This window comes from Aegilops tauschii, chromosome 4, assembly GCF_002575655.3.
Source record: "Aegilops tauschii subsp. strangulata cultivar AL8/78 chromosome 4, Aet v6.0, whole genome shotgun sequence".
Lineage (NCBI taxonomy): Eukaryota > Viridiplantae > Streptophyta > Magnoliopsida > Poales > Poaceae > Aegilops > Aegilops tauschii.
In genome coordinates this window covers 134,579,160-134,593,086 of record NC_053038.3, presented here as the reverse complement: position 1 = coordinate 134,593,086, position 13,927 = coordinate 134,579,160, and the positions used below count along the sequence as shown (strand labels likewise).

At 44.2% G+C, this 13,927-nt stretch overlaps 1 protein-coding gene across 1 annotated transcript; it reads right to left on the bottom strand.

Annotated features, from left to right (window-relative positions):
- Positions 1 to 1,098: 1,098 nt before the first annotated feature.
- LOC109741719 (beta-glucosidase-like SFR2, chloroplastic) lies at positions 1,099 to 6,099 on the bottom strand. Its single transcript, XM_020300786.4, has 11 exons — positions 5,829 to 6,099; positions 4,939 to 5,290; positions 3,840 to 3,978; positions 3,545 to 3,711; positions 3,217 to 3,438; positions 2,860 to 3,031; positions 2,546 to 2,779; positions 2,309 to 2,458; positions 1,992 to 2,121; positions 1,398 to 1,647; positions 1,099 to 1,308 (listed from the first exon to the last, which is right to left on the bottom strand). Exons 1-10 carry the CDS (start codon positions 6,019 to 6,021, stop codon positions 1,466 to 1,468), a joined length of 1,941 nt encoding a protein of 646 aa, XP_020156375.1. The 5' UTR covers positions 6,022 to 6,099; the 3' UTR covers positions 1,099 to 1,308; positions 1,398 to 1,465.
- Between the last annotated feature and the right edge of the window lie 7,828 nt (positions 6,100 to 13,927).

The window sequence follows — 13,927 nt, the reverse complement described above, 5'->3', positions numbered from 1 at the left end:
AAAATTTCACTGCATGTCGTGTAGACATGACCCGTCAATGGTCTTCACAACCATCTGTTGTCTCTTGCAGTAATAGATATTAACAGGACAAGTACAGGCAGCAAGTGGAATGTGAAGGTTAACAGATATTGGCAGGTACAAGTACAGCAAGTGGAATATGACTAGTTTCATTAGTTAGCCCAAGGCAGGGTAACATTTTTAGGTTCGACCATCAGTATAGAAACAAATACCAACATCTACAACACTAAACTGACACTACAAGATCGATCTATCATTAAATACACTTATATTCTATCATACAGGTTTTGGAAAGTCAGGCAAAGGCCAGTGCTGTTCCAACAAGATTTGGCGATGCTTTCCTTCCCAAAATGAAAAAACATTGCAGTGCTAAATTTAGACATGAATCCATGAGCTCATGCAGGAGGATGGATCTGCATTGATCCCTCAGAATGGATCAAATTGGATTAGGTGGTTACGCCTATGCATGTGAACAAGCCAAACCATAGAGCCTGCTCACTTACACTACACCCACCCCGACAGGTATGAATTCATTTATCCAACAAACATACCCTGCTGAGCTACATGAGTGTCAAATCCACTGTCCCGCTGCATCTTCTGCTGAGAGTTTTCCCCCATCTTACATGCAAGGCCATGTACACAAGTTATGTGATAGTTAAACCTTTAAAGTCCTGACATGCAATCTTATACTTATTTTCTAAGGAGGCAAAATCCTACAAGAAGAAACAGAACTGCTCAAAACTGATCATAAATATATTTTCTGAGGGGAGAATTTTCCCATTATTTGTACCGCATATTTGGACACTAGGATACCCCAAGTAAGATGGTAGGGCTGATCACATGATGGTTGCACTGATTTAGACCATAAATAGCAGCCATTAACTCACTTGACTTGAACGTATATATGTGCTCAGATCTAAAAAAACATGGAATCTGTACATAAGGGTATCAAGATGCTCATATGCTCAGTGAAATGTTTCACCTTTCACCGGCATCGTGTTCAATCAAGAAGTGTGCAACTTACTTATGAGCTCAAGTATATTGCAAAAAGATATTTTAATCTAGTAAATCACAAGGTAGTTGGCAAAAAATCAGCTGCATCTTCAGTCAAATCAACAATTTAACTTGTTTAGACGTTCTGGGGATAAGAACAAACTAAAGCAGAAGGAAATTACAAGGTACTTCTACTACTACAGTGAACAGTATATAACCATGTACATTTAAAATGCAAAATGTGAAGCTTCCACTTGCCAGAACTTCTTATGTGCTTCCTCCAGAGGAAATATTACCCTACACAGATACCAAGTAATCAAGATAAACTTCTGAATAGGTCATGTGTACAGAAAAAGGAACAACAAAACACACGGATATTGACTCACCAAAAGTTTGATGTTTTTTTATTGTAACCAGAGAAACAGAACTTGAATAGCAACTACAATAGCAGGTCTCAAGAAGAAATAGAGTAAGAAATTGCATCGTCCTCAATGTAGTGAATCTTCTTGCATGGAAATGGTCGCATAACGCATCTTACAAAGCGACTCAAAGGATCCTGCAAGCCTTCCATTTCATAGTGGCCAAATCGCCAGTCCCGCAATACAAAAGCTCGCTCAATAGGCCGATCTAGACCCCCTGTAAGCCAAAGAAGACCAGCAATGCTTAGATTTGGGAAGCAAACACTGCAATACAACTCTCATTCTAGATAGCTGTTTTTTGTCAGCCCTCCCACAGCTCAATGAATAATTCAAACTGAGAATAGCTAAGCATATCTCAAACGTGATTATGATAACCAATTCAAGTGGAAATCTTAATCTTGAAGCTTAAGCAGAGGCCAGTAGCATTGACATATTTCATGACCAGTCAAAAGCAGTTGCAGGCCCTACTAATCAAGTTGTGTTTAGAAAAAACAAGCCACCACCTATAGATCCTGACAGTTCACTTCTTTACAAGAATGCTTTAAGAGAATCAATATCTACCTGCATACATACGCCCATGTTTATCTACTTCCCTGTAAAATGGGCGTGTTTTCTTCTGAATCGCAGCTTCTTGCAGTTCCCTCCAAGCAGATGTTCTGTCCTGTCTCGTAATTTTTCCAGTTGTGACAACCTGTAACAAATATGTGTGCTTAATAATAAACATGCACAAGAAAAGACAAACTATTGATGGAAACGACATGTCTAGCAATGTTTCACCTTTTAAAGAACCAAAGTTTAACAAAAAAGAACACACCTATATTTTAGAAACAAGGAACAGACTTATCATGTTAGCAAGATTCGCTGAAACTAGAAGGTACCTTGGTGAACAAATAGTACGAAGGGCGAGGTTTCCGTGCTAGGTTATTAGCACGGTCAACAGAAACAAGCCCAAACTTGGGACCATAGCCATCAGCCCACTCCCAATTATCCGACGTTGTCCAGAATAGATAGCCAAGCACACGCACACCCTTCAAACAATATGCTTATGAGTGTGCTGAAGTTATGCACATTCCTCATGAAGACATACTAAAATGCATGATTGACTAAGAACATACCATTAAAATGGCCGCGTATATGGCTAACAGGTGCTCCAGTATATATGGTTTCCGAATCAGATCAGTCTCATCAGAAACTCCATTTTCAGTAATGATAAAAGGTATGTTTAAGCTCTTGTATCGCTCATTGAACTTAAGTAGGATGCGAAACAGCCCATCGGGATAAACTCCACGACCAGATTCACTGTACTCATCATTTTCCACGTGCTTTAGACCAGGTCCTGATATTACCTCCTGCATTAAAGAGGAATTTTTTAAAATGTTGTCATATAGAGGACCAGGCAATTTATTTACGCAGACAGTACTCAACTCACCTGACCATAGTAATTGATGCCAATAAAGTCCAACTTATCACAGATGCTATCGATGAAGGGGAATAGAGTCATTGAGTTAGCTATTGTGACAGCCGCAACATCAAATAGACCATATGGCCGTGTAAACGATACATGATGTGAAACACCAACTATTGGCATCATTGCATTCTTGCTGTCATCAATAAAAGAATGGTTAGATGAAGAGAAGAACACATTCTTGCATTGAACTCATCATCATTGCATTCTTGCTACCAATCAGTAAATGAATGGTTAGGAAAAGAGGGGACCCACACTCTATCTATTCAGCTCATAATAGTATATATATTAATTAATACAATGCCACAAGATCCTATTTACCTTTCTGAATGAACGTAGTCATAAGCTTCAGCATGCGCAACAGCCATCCAATGCAAAGCTTGATTATATACACCAGTTGGTAAAGCAGATGTTGCTACTTCAATTGCATTAGGATCCCCACCAGGCCAAGCTCCAGCACAATAAGTTAGCATCACAAACACATGTGGCTCATTGAAAATCACCCAGTAGTCCACTAAATCTGACACACGGTCAACAACAAGCCTACACAATAAAACCAACGCGATTGTTCAAGAGCCCATAAACAAGAAAAGAACATCCCAATGAAGAATGTATCTGTTTGACCAGTTTGACTGCCAGAGAAGAGTACCTTACAAAATCCATGAAATAATTAGCAGTTTTTTCCATCCTCCATCCACCATATTCCCCAGCCCAAGGTGGAAGTGAGTGATGAAATAGGGTAAGCATTACTTTCATCCCATGCTCATGAACTCTTTGAATGATCCATCTATACCGCTCAAGTGCTGCAAAATTAACCTAGAAAATACACAATGTATGTCTTTGTTTCAGCAATACAGAGATTTGCATGCTACAAAGGAAAGAAACAATGTAATGTTTTGGGAGGCATATGAAGTTCATAATCATGCTCCCATGCATCAACTTACCGAGCTCTTGAAATCTTCAGTTGGTTCCTTAGGCATTATTCTTGTCCAGTCTACGCCCATGCGGAAAACACTAATGCCGGTTTCCTTAGCAAGTTTCAACTCAGTATCAGGATCGGACCAAAATTTAAGCCTCTCTTGCCTGAAGAAATAGATTGAGTTCACAGACATGTGAGAGTTCATTTCACATAAGCAACATTTTAGGCACAACACTGCCTGTGAAACAGCATCACCCAGATAATTGGACTGAATAAAAAGATCAATAGTAACATGAAGAATTATCATAAATAGATAACTGTAAATATGCACTTATGCTCTTCTCTTGGCACCGTATTTACAAATGGAACTGGTATCTAAAGTAGGAAAAAGGCAATAACATGAGAAGGTTGTCAGCCAGTTAAGGCAAACTGAAGTACTTTCTTAATTAGTGGGCGGTTTCTATAGGGGCGTACCCACATAAATCCGGCCAGGTGCACAGGACATTGGGTACAAATGCTAGTTAACATATACACATAGTCCATATGTGTGTGACATCCCTGATCCAAATAGCTAAACACTGGCCAGCCAGGCAGGCCCAGCCAACAGAAGCCGCGGGGTCTAGCTAGCAGCAGCTTGGCCAGGGAACGCGGGCTAGATAGCCCAGGCATCCAAAGACAGGATTCCCCCTTATGCTAGAAACTGATCCCAATCTTTGTGTTGCTCTTTGTTTTTTTGCAGCATCGTCAGGCCGTCTTTGTTCTGTAGAAGTGGGAACAAAGAAGGCGTTCTATTTCGCTGTTGGAGTCTGATATTTTATTATTTTTCAATTTTGTACGTCGATTAATGATTCATTTCAAGTAAACTCTTTATTTTGGTAACTAATCATTTACACTACTATATCTATCTAATTATGGTGTACTGTTAATTGTTAAAGTATCACTGTTATGCATAGTATTTTTTTGAAATCTACACATCTTTGATGTCTACACGTACATCCAATAACCTTTTCCCCTAGGTCCGCCCCTGGGCTTCTTATCATGAAAAGGAGGTCTTGGATTACAAAACCGAACTAAATTATCTCTTCATTCAGAAACAGTTTTGCCATGAACATAGATGTACTTACGGGCATGGAACATTGTGCCAAGCAGCAACATTGTGGCTGCAGTTGTCTCCACCACTAGATTCTTCACCCTCAGAAAACTTTTCAAATCCTCTGAGCATAGCCTCCATGGCTACCCTAAGAGGCTTCCTTTTCTCTCCATCGGTACCCTTTTCATCCCCTCGTAGCCTAGAAGATGGCTGAGAGCCTCCATCACCGCCAGCAGAGGCCATCACTGCATCGACTTGTTTCTGGTTGCGCATGGACTCCTTGTCATCAACGGATTGTTCGGTTGCAAACTGAAGCCAAGCATCGTCCAGTCTGTCTTCAACATGCGCAGGCGCCGTCGCTAACCCGAAGAAAAAATCATCATCCTCTGCAAACAATTTGAAGCTCCATCAGGGATTTTTTTTATGCTACAAGTATGCTAAACAAAATGTGAAGCATGGGTTTTCGTCTATTTCGATTTTTTTTCCAAAGTGTGAACAAAACTGTGCCAGCGAAGATCCACAAATACCTGCATGACAACGGTAAAATCTCACCAGCCACACCCACAGCACCACAATTTTCAAAAATGGATTGGCAGATAATGAATTGGACCTTTTCCGAAAGAAAAATAGACAATGAATTGGCGAACCATACGACGACATTTTTGACGAAAGTATTGCCCTAGGGCCGCATTTCATTGATTAATCAGACGGAGAGAAAACAGTTACAGAGTTACAGAACAATGAAACGCCATCTATGGCGATACTACAAGCATCCCTGTTTCAGACGGAGCAGTCACCATAAGACGACATCGATGACCCACCAAATTCATCGTTACCATATAACCAAATCGCATCAACGTAGCGCCTTTCTCAGGAGGCAGATACTAACATGGTTCAGTAAAGAGAACCGGCAGGAACGCGGACCTGCTGCGGTGGCGGAGGAGGGCAGGGAGCGGAAATCGGCGACGGGGTCGGCCGACTCGTCGATGGGGCTGCGGATGCGGCGGAGGTGGCGCCTCCGGAACCGCGCGTAGGAGGCCGCGTTTGCCGCCGTCGCGGCGGCCGCCGCAAGGACGATGAGCTTCGCGGCCACCGCCAGGAAGGCCGGCCATGGCATTTCCGTAAATACTACCACTCAGCGAGGTTTTATTTATTTTTCCTGGGGGAGAAGATAGGAGTGGCGGGAAGAGGACTGCGGCGCTCCCGGGGATGAGGGTAGGGGCTTGGTCCGTTGGTTGAGGGCCCACAAGAACACGTGGCGTTAGCAGGTGGTGTTCCCAGATTTTCCCGGGCCCACTAGTGAGTGCGACCGTGGACGAGAGTGCGAGACTTATCGTTTTTAGTGGATTTTTTTGGATGTTTTCTTTGGCTCGCTTAATTGTTGCTAGGTGGTCTATGAATGTGGATTTAATTTTTATTATTTCTGGTGTTCATGTACTATCATGATTGGAGATTAATAGATCGAAAAAAAATTCGCAAAAAAAACACCTAACAAAACGGACATGGTATTTGTTCATGGACCGAGACCGACCGTCCAACCGATATACAAGTAAATTTGAATATGATTCATACAAACACAACAAATTCATGTAGACGAACATAAAGTTTGATAAAATTTACATAAAATGGCTGATATTTCATCCGTAAAACTTAATAAAACTAAACTAATTTGTAGTGGATGGTGACCTCGTCCGCCTGACCGGACTGGCCGACGGCACCTTCATAGTCGTATGTGCCGTCATCATCGTCGGAGTGATTCTTTCAATGGCGAAAGGGCGCGGGGGGCGCAACAGCCTTGCCTGGCCGCCGCCCGACGCTTGTGGAGGAGCCGCTCAGCTTCCTCTTGCATCGAGCGCAGGGCTGCCTCAGCCAACACCGACCCTGCTCAGGGAGCCCTGGCCATTGTCCTTGCCCTTGCCGACGGTGATGGTGGTCTCTCTTAGGACCACACCTCTCCGATCTTGGTGAGCTCCCCATCGAGGCTGCGCAGTCGTCGCGCGGACGTCTTCGCCGTGGTCATCAACCGGTCCTGGACACAGGACAAGGAGCCACCACCAACGCGAGCGAGGTAGTAGAGAAGGCGCTTGCGCGCCTTCGTGGTCGCTGGGGAACCTCCTCCTGCATGGCCTTGCCGCGCCAGACGTGGCGCGACGGCGAGCCGACTCGTCGATGCTGGCGTACCGGGTGTGTGGCGGCGACGCCAGCGCCTCCTTCACGCCACGTCCAATTGGATTTCGTGGTTGTGCCGGAGGGAGGGAGGCTTCGTCTTGACGCATCGGAAAGGCGGCAATGTCGGCTCCACCTTGAAACGGGGCCAAGGGGGCGACGCCGGATCCACCTTGACACGATGGAGCGACGACTAGGGTGGCGCGGGCCGTTGTCCTTTAGGAATAGCTAGGGTGTGCCAACCTAGTAGTCCTCAGTGCGAGAAATAGCTAGGTTGCGCCTACCGAGTGTTAGGTAGCGCGCTACCACCTAGGTAGATGAGCCTAGTGAGTTAGCTTAGGTGCTGGTCAGAGTGGTTTCCTATTTGCTGCTCGTAGTGATGAATTGCCCTTGATTCGCACAGGAGGAACATACCCAGCGAGTACATGGCCCGACCATTTAGCGTCGTGAAGAGCTTTCGGTTTTGTGGATCTTTTCGATTTTGGGAACCTTCTAGAAACTTCTTAAACCACTTTTTCTTTTTCAGTTGTTTTTACAGTTTTTTTCCAGTTTTCTTTCTGGTTTCTTATTTTTTTTTGTTTTTCATTTTTCTCTTCTATTTTCATAAATTTCAAAAAAAATCAACATCCTAAAATTTGATTTGATTTTTTTATTTTCCAAAAAATGTTTAATTAAAAAATTCTTTCTAAATAATGTTTAGAATTTCAAAAATAGTTCCCATTTTGAAAGTATCAAAAAATGCTGGTATTTAAAATTTTGTTCGTGTTCCAAAAAATCTTCATGTTTTCAAACTTTTGATAATATATTCTCATTTTTAAAAAATGTTCAAAAATTTGAAAACATGTTTAAAAATATGAAAAAGTGTTCGTATTTTCTAAAATGGTTTATGTTTTTCAAAGAAATTGATGTTTCCAATTTTTTTTTTTAGATTTGTGTTTTCAAGCTGACCGAAAAAATCGCTAGCTAATGTATTTCAGTTCGCTGGAGCGTTTTTCCTGTTTGTCCTCGATCCATTAGCGCGCTATAGGGTTCAGGTACGTACGCAAGAAAATGTGAAGGGGCCTGATAGGCGCCGGCGAATTTGGGCCGGTCGCTGCCCAGCCGTGCGATCCAGCACCTAACAACCGTTCGATTCGTACCCCCACGTCATCTTCTTCTTCCCCCCTCTTCTTCAGTTTCAGATCTGCTCGTTCGATCCGGGATGTCTCTGCCCCAGCCCCGCGTGTGCGCGCTCCGGCGAGGCGCGGCCGCACCTACGTCCTCGCCCACGCCTCCGTGCTCGCGTTGGTCTCCCGCGCTCGCCCTCTTCTGTCGTCAGATGTAGCACACCATCTCAAAAAAAGAAAAAATGAACGTATGTAGCAAAAAATTCATAGGTCGTAGGAAAAAGCAACGATGGTTGCAACACAAAATCATGGTCCCCATCGTCGAGACTGCAGCTCCACCATGAAAAAATGATGTAGCAAAAATCCTCGACGGAGGTAGCAAAAACTACAACGGTTGCAGCAAAAAAGGTTGCCGCCGTCGCAGGATGCAGCTCGGCTCTGAATGAATGTAGCAAAAAAAATGGAACGGTTGCAGCGAATCAAATCACTGATGGCAGGAAATACATATACCGGTTACAACAAAAACACATGCGTCGTCGTTGACGGTCTCAACAAAAAACTTTGTCGGATCCAGCAAATCTAGTAGCCGGTTCTAGCAAATCAGCTTGGGAGTTCCAGCAAAAAAATACCTCCACCACTATGGATGCAACGTCTTGAATCATCGGTTGTAACAAATCAAATAGCCGGTTCCAGCAATTTTCTTCACCGATTCCAGCACGGGTGTGGCCGGATTCCAGCACGGCAGCCGTAGAGCTACCAGCACGGCGATGGTTCCAGCAAGGGAACCTGCCCCCTTGCAGCACAGCACATCGCCAGGTCCAGAGACCCGCCGTCTGTGACCATGGATCGTGGGGGATAGACTAAGGGGAAGGTTCAATGGGTGGTGCTGGCTAACCAGAGTGGCTTGCTCGCCGGCGTGGAGTCAAAGGAAAAAAGAGGGAGGAATTTCATGGAGGATTGGGATTTGGGAGGAGAGATGCGAGGTAGGGAAGAAGAGAAGTACGCGGATAAGCTTCAGGATGTGTGGAAAAAAATAAAGCGATGGGTGGGATGAGCTGTCTGTGTGGCCCCGTGAGCGTCGCTGGGAAAGCGACCGGCCGAGCGTTCGGCCGGTGCGCCGAAGCGAAACGTTTCCCAAATGTGAAACGGCTTAGGCATGTTCGATGGTCCTCCCGCGCTCGCTCCTATGCGAGTCTAGGGCATTTTGACACTTTGGCAACTATATTTAGGTAACACAAGCATGTCCTTTACAATAAATGAGATCAGTAAGTCCGGAGGTTTATTATTCCACACCCCATATTCCCTGCGTTTCGCCTTAAGCATTTATCTGCGCCCTATATTACTGGGCCTACCTATTTAGGGCATGCACGTCAGCCCATGAAATTGGGACTACTGGTCATCCATCACAACAGTGGCTTCATGATGTTTTGAATAGCGGCAGCCACTGCCCATTGTTGGACCATGCGTCAGATAAAATAGCTTGTCTCCTTCCTCTCTGCTCCATGACTATCCCTCTTTTCCATCTTTCTTTTCCCTCTTTCATCTCTTTTCTCACTTTATCAACCGAGGAAGCCGCCTCCTCAGCAAGCACCTGTCCGGTCTACGGGGCATACGTTGAGCTTCCAGCATGGCATCCGAGCCTAGTTGGCTCTGCGGGGCAGCGGTGTGGGGCATACCGTTGGCCATGCCCTAAGGATTTTCCTTTTTATTTTTTTCTTTCAAGTATTCACTGTTTTTTTGCTTTTCTTTGGTTTTCTTTCTTTCTTGGTTTTTCATTGATTTTTTTTGTTTTCATTCTTTCGCATTGGTTCTCTTCGGTTTTCATTTTCTCTTTTTTGTTTTCTTTGTTTTTCATTTTTAGTTTACATCGAGTTTCTTTGTTTCTTTGTTTCTTTATCGATTTTCATCGGTTTCTTTTTTCTTAAACACATGTCAAATATTTCAGTTCACATTGAATAAATTTTGTATAAATCATAAAACATTTTTATATACATGTTTAACATTTTAAAAGACATGATTAACATTTTTAAAAATGTATAATTTTATATGCCTACTTTTCTTCATATACATTGTATATCTTTTATATATCTAATACACATTTAACATTTTTCAAATACAAGATTAATATTTTTAATACATGGTCAACATTTTGAATACACAGTGATCATTTTTAACAGCAATCATCATTTTTCACGATAATGTACATTTTTGTATACATATTTATATATATCTACACACACACACACACACAATATGTTTAACTTTATTTTAAATACATAATCTACTTTTTAAAAAATATATGGTTTTTGATGTCCACTTTTATTTAGTATACCTTGTACATTTTTCCTATACATCAGAAACAGTTTTTATACTGTGCCAAGCTTGCTCTGAAAATTCATAATACACCTTACAGGTTCAGATGCTTAGGAGTAGGCCTCAATGCAGTTGTAGCTGCTCTTTCTACTATGCTTAACTGCACGATTGTACATGTACGCTGTTGCTAAATCAATGAAATTTCTCTCTTAAAAAAAGAAACATTTTTATACACGTTAAAAGTGTTTAAATACATGATCGATATTTTTTACACACATTATATGTTTTTACTATATATTTTCGTGTACATGACAAACATTTTTGTATACTCATTTAGCGTTTTTCAAATGCTTGATTAAAACTTTCTTAGCATTTTTCAAATACTTGGTTAACATTTTCAAAAATGTTTTATGTAATATTTTTTTGCAATATAGTATACATTTTAGAATATTTGAAATTAAAAAGAAAAACAAAGCAGAAAAACAAGCTAGTGGCCTGCTCCGCATGGACCGACCCATTTAGGGAAGCGCGTAACGCGAGTGCACCCTGCGTCTTGCTATAAGCGAGACATAGGCGCGCCATTCAGGAGATCTCCTTCTTAGGCTGTGTGGTGGGAGCAAATAATTAGAGGTTACCCCTTGCGGGGGATCTCTATGTTGGGGAACATAGTAATTTAAATTTTTTCCTACGATCACACAAGATCTATCTAGGAGATGCATAGCAACGAGAGGGGAGAGTGTGTCCACGTACCCTCGTAGACCGAAAGCGGAAGCGTTTAGTTAACGGGTTGATGTAGTCGAACGTCTTCATGATCCAACCGATCCAAGTACCGAACGTACGGCACCTCCGTGTTCAGCACACGTTCATCTCGATGACGTCCCTCGAGCTCTTGGTCCAGTAGAGGGTCAAGGGAGAGTTTCGCCAGCACGACGGCGTGGCGACGGTGTTGGTGATGTGATCCATGCAGGGCTTCGCCTAAGCATTACGACAATATGACCGAGGTGGTAAAATGTGGAGGGGGCACCGCACACGGCTGAGGAACAACTGATGTACCTTTGGGGTGCCCCTGGCCACGTATATAAAGGAGGGGGGAGAGAGGCCGGCGGCCAGGAGGGGCGCACAATGGGGGAGTCCTACTTGGACTCCTAGTCCAAGTAGGATTCGCCCCCTCCTTTTTCCTTTCTTCCACCGGAGGGAATAGGAAGGAGAGGGAAAGGGAAGGGGGCCGCCGCCCCCTCCTCCTTGTCCTATTCAGACTCCCAAGGAGGGGGGCGCGCGGCCACCCCCGCGGGCTTCCCTCTCTCTCCCTTAGGCCCATGATGGCCGAACACTTCCCCTGGGGGTTCCGGAAACCCCTCGGTACTCCGGAAAAATACCCGAATCATTCGGAACTATTCCGATGTCTGAATACTACCTTCCAATATATAAATCTTTGAAGGAAATATGCCCTAGAGGTAATAATAAAGTTGTTATTTATATTTCCTTATATCATGATAAATGTTTATTATTCATGCTAGAATTGTATTAACCGGAAACTTAGTACATGTGTGAATACATAGACAAACAGAGTGTCACTAGTATGCCTCTACTTGACTAGCTCGTTGAATCAAAGATGGTTAAGTTTCCTAACCATAGACATGAGTTGTCATTTGATTAACGGGATCACATCATTAGAGAATGATGTGATTGACTTGACCCATTCCGTTAGCTTAGCACTCGATCGTTTAGTATATTGCTATTGCTTTCTTCATGACTTATACATGTTCCTATGACTATGAGATTATGCAACTCCCGAATACCGGAGGAACACTTTGTGTGCTACCAAACGTCACAACGTAACTGGGTGATTATAAATGTGCTATACAGGTGTCTCTGATGGTACTTGTTGAGTTGGCATAGATCGAGATTAGGATTTGTCACTCCGATTGTCGGAGAGGTATCTCTGGGCCCTCTCGGTAATGCACATCACTATAAGCCTTGCAAGCAATGCAACTAATGAGTTAGTTGCGGGATGATGTATTACGGAACGAGTAAAGAGACTTGCCGGTAACGAGATTGAACTAGGTATTGAGATACCGACGATCGAATCTCGGGCAAGTAACATACCGATGACAAATGGAACAACGTATGTTGTTATGCGATTTGACCGATAAAGATCTTCGTAGAATATGTAGGAACCAATATGAGCATCCAGGTTCCGCTATTGGTTATTGACCGGAGACGTGTCTCGGTCATGTCTACATAGTTCTCAAACCCGTAGGGTCCGCACGCTTAACGTTCGGTGACGATCGGTATTATGAGTTTATATGTTTTGATGTACCGAAGGTAGTCCGGAGTCCCGGATGTGATCACGGACATGACGAGGAGTCTCGAAATGGTCGAGACATAAAGATAGATATATTGGACTGCTATATTCGGACACCGGAAGTGTTCCGGGTGATTTCGGAGAAAACCGCAGTGCCGGAGGGTTACCGGAACCCCCCGGGAGAACTAATGGGCCACATGGGCCTTAGTGGAGAGAGAGAGGGCCGGCCAGGGCAGGGCGCGCGCCCCCTCCCCCTCTGGTCCGAATTGGACTAGGGAAGGGGGGGGGGCGGCGCCCCCCTTTCCTTCTCCCTCTCCTCCTTCCTTTCCCCCTCCTAGTAGGAGTAGGAAAGGGGAGTCCTACTCCTACTAGGAGGAGGACTCCTCCTCTCCTGGCGCGCCCCAAGGGCCGGCCGGCCTCCCCCTTGCTCCTTTATATACGGGGGCAGGGAGGCACCCTGGGACACACAAGTTGATTGTTCCAAGCTGTCTGCGGTGCCCCCCTCCACCATATTCCACCTCGGTCATATCGTCGTAGTGCTTAGGCGAAGCCTTGCGTTGGTAGCTTCATCATCACCGTCATCACGCCGTTGTGCTGACGAAACTCTCCCTCGACACTCTGCTAGATCGTGAGTTCATGGGACATCACCGAGCTGAACGTGTGCAGATCGCGGAGGTGCCGTACGTTCGGTACTAGAATCGGTCGATCGTGAAGACGTACGACTACATCAACCGCGCTGTCATAACGCTTCCGCTTATGGTCTACGAGGGTACGTGGACAACACTCTCCCCTCTCGTTGCTATGCATCACCATGATCTTGCATGTGCGTAGGATTTTTTTTGAAATTACTACGTTCCCCAACAGTGGCCTCGGAGCCAGGTTTATGCGTAGATGTTATATGCACGAGTAGAACACAAGTGAGTTAGGGGCGATACTAGTCATACTGCTTATCAGCATGTCATACTTTGATTCGGCGGTATTGTTGGATGAAGCGGCCCGGACCGACATTACGCGTACGCTTACGCGAGACTGGTTCTACCGACGTGCTTCGTACACAGGTGGTTGGCGGGTGTCAGTTTCTCCAACTTTAGTTGAATCGAGTGTGGTTACGCCCGGTCCTTGTTGAAGGTTAA

What these genes read in the sequence shown, in the direction of transcription:
- LOC109741719 (XM_020300786.4), bottom strand. Translation starts at nt 6,021, where the DNA reads ATGCCATGGCCGGCCTTCCTGGCGGTGGCCGCGAAGCTCATCGTCCTT. An exon ending in CTGAAGATTTCAAGAGCTCG is followed by an intron (nt 3,712 to 3,839) that starts GTAAGTTGATGC and finishes TGTATTTTCTAG; the next exon opens with GTTAATTTTGCAGCACTTGA. An exon ending in ACATGGGCGTATGTATGCAG is followed by an intron (nt 1,648 to 1,991) that starts GTAGATATTGAT and finishes TTTGGCTTACAG; the next exon opens with GGGGTCTAGATCGGCCTATT.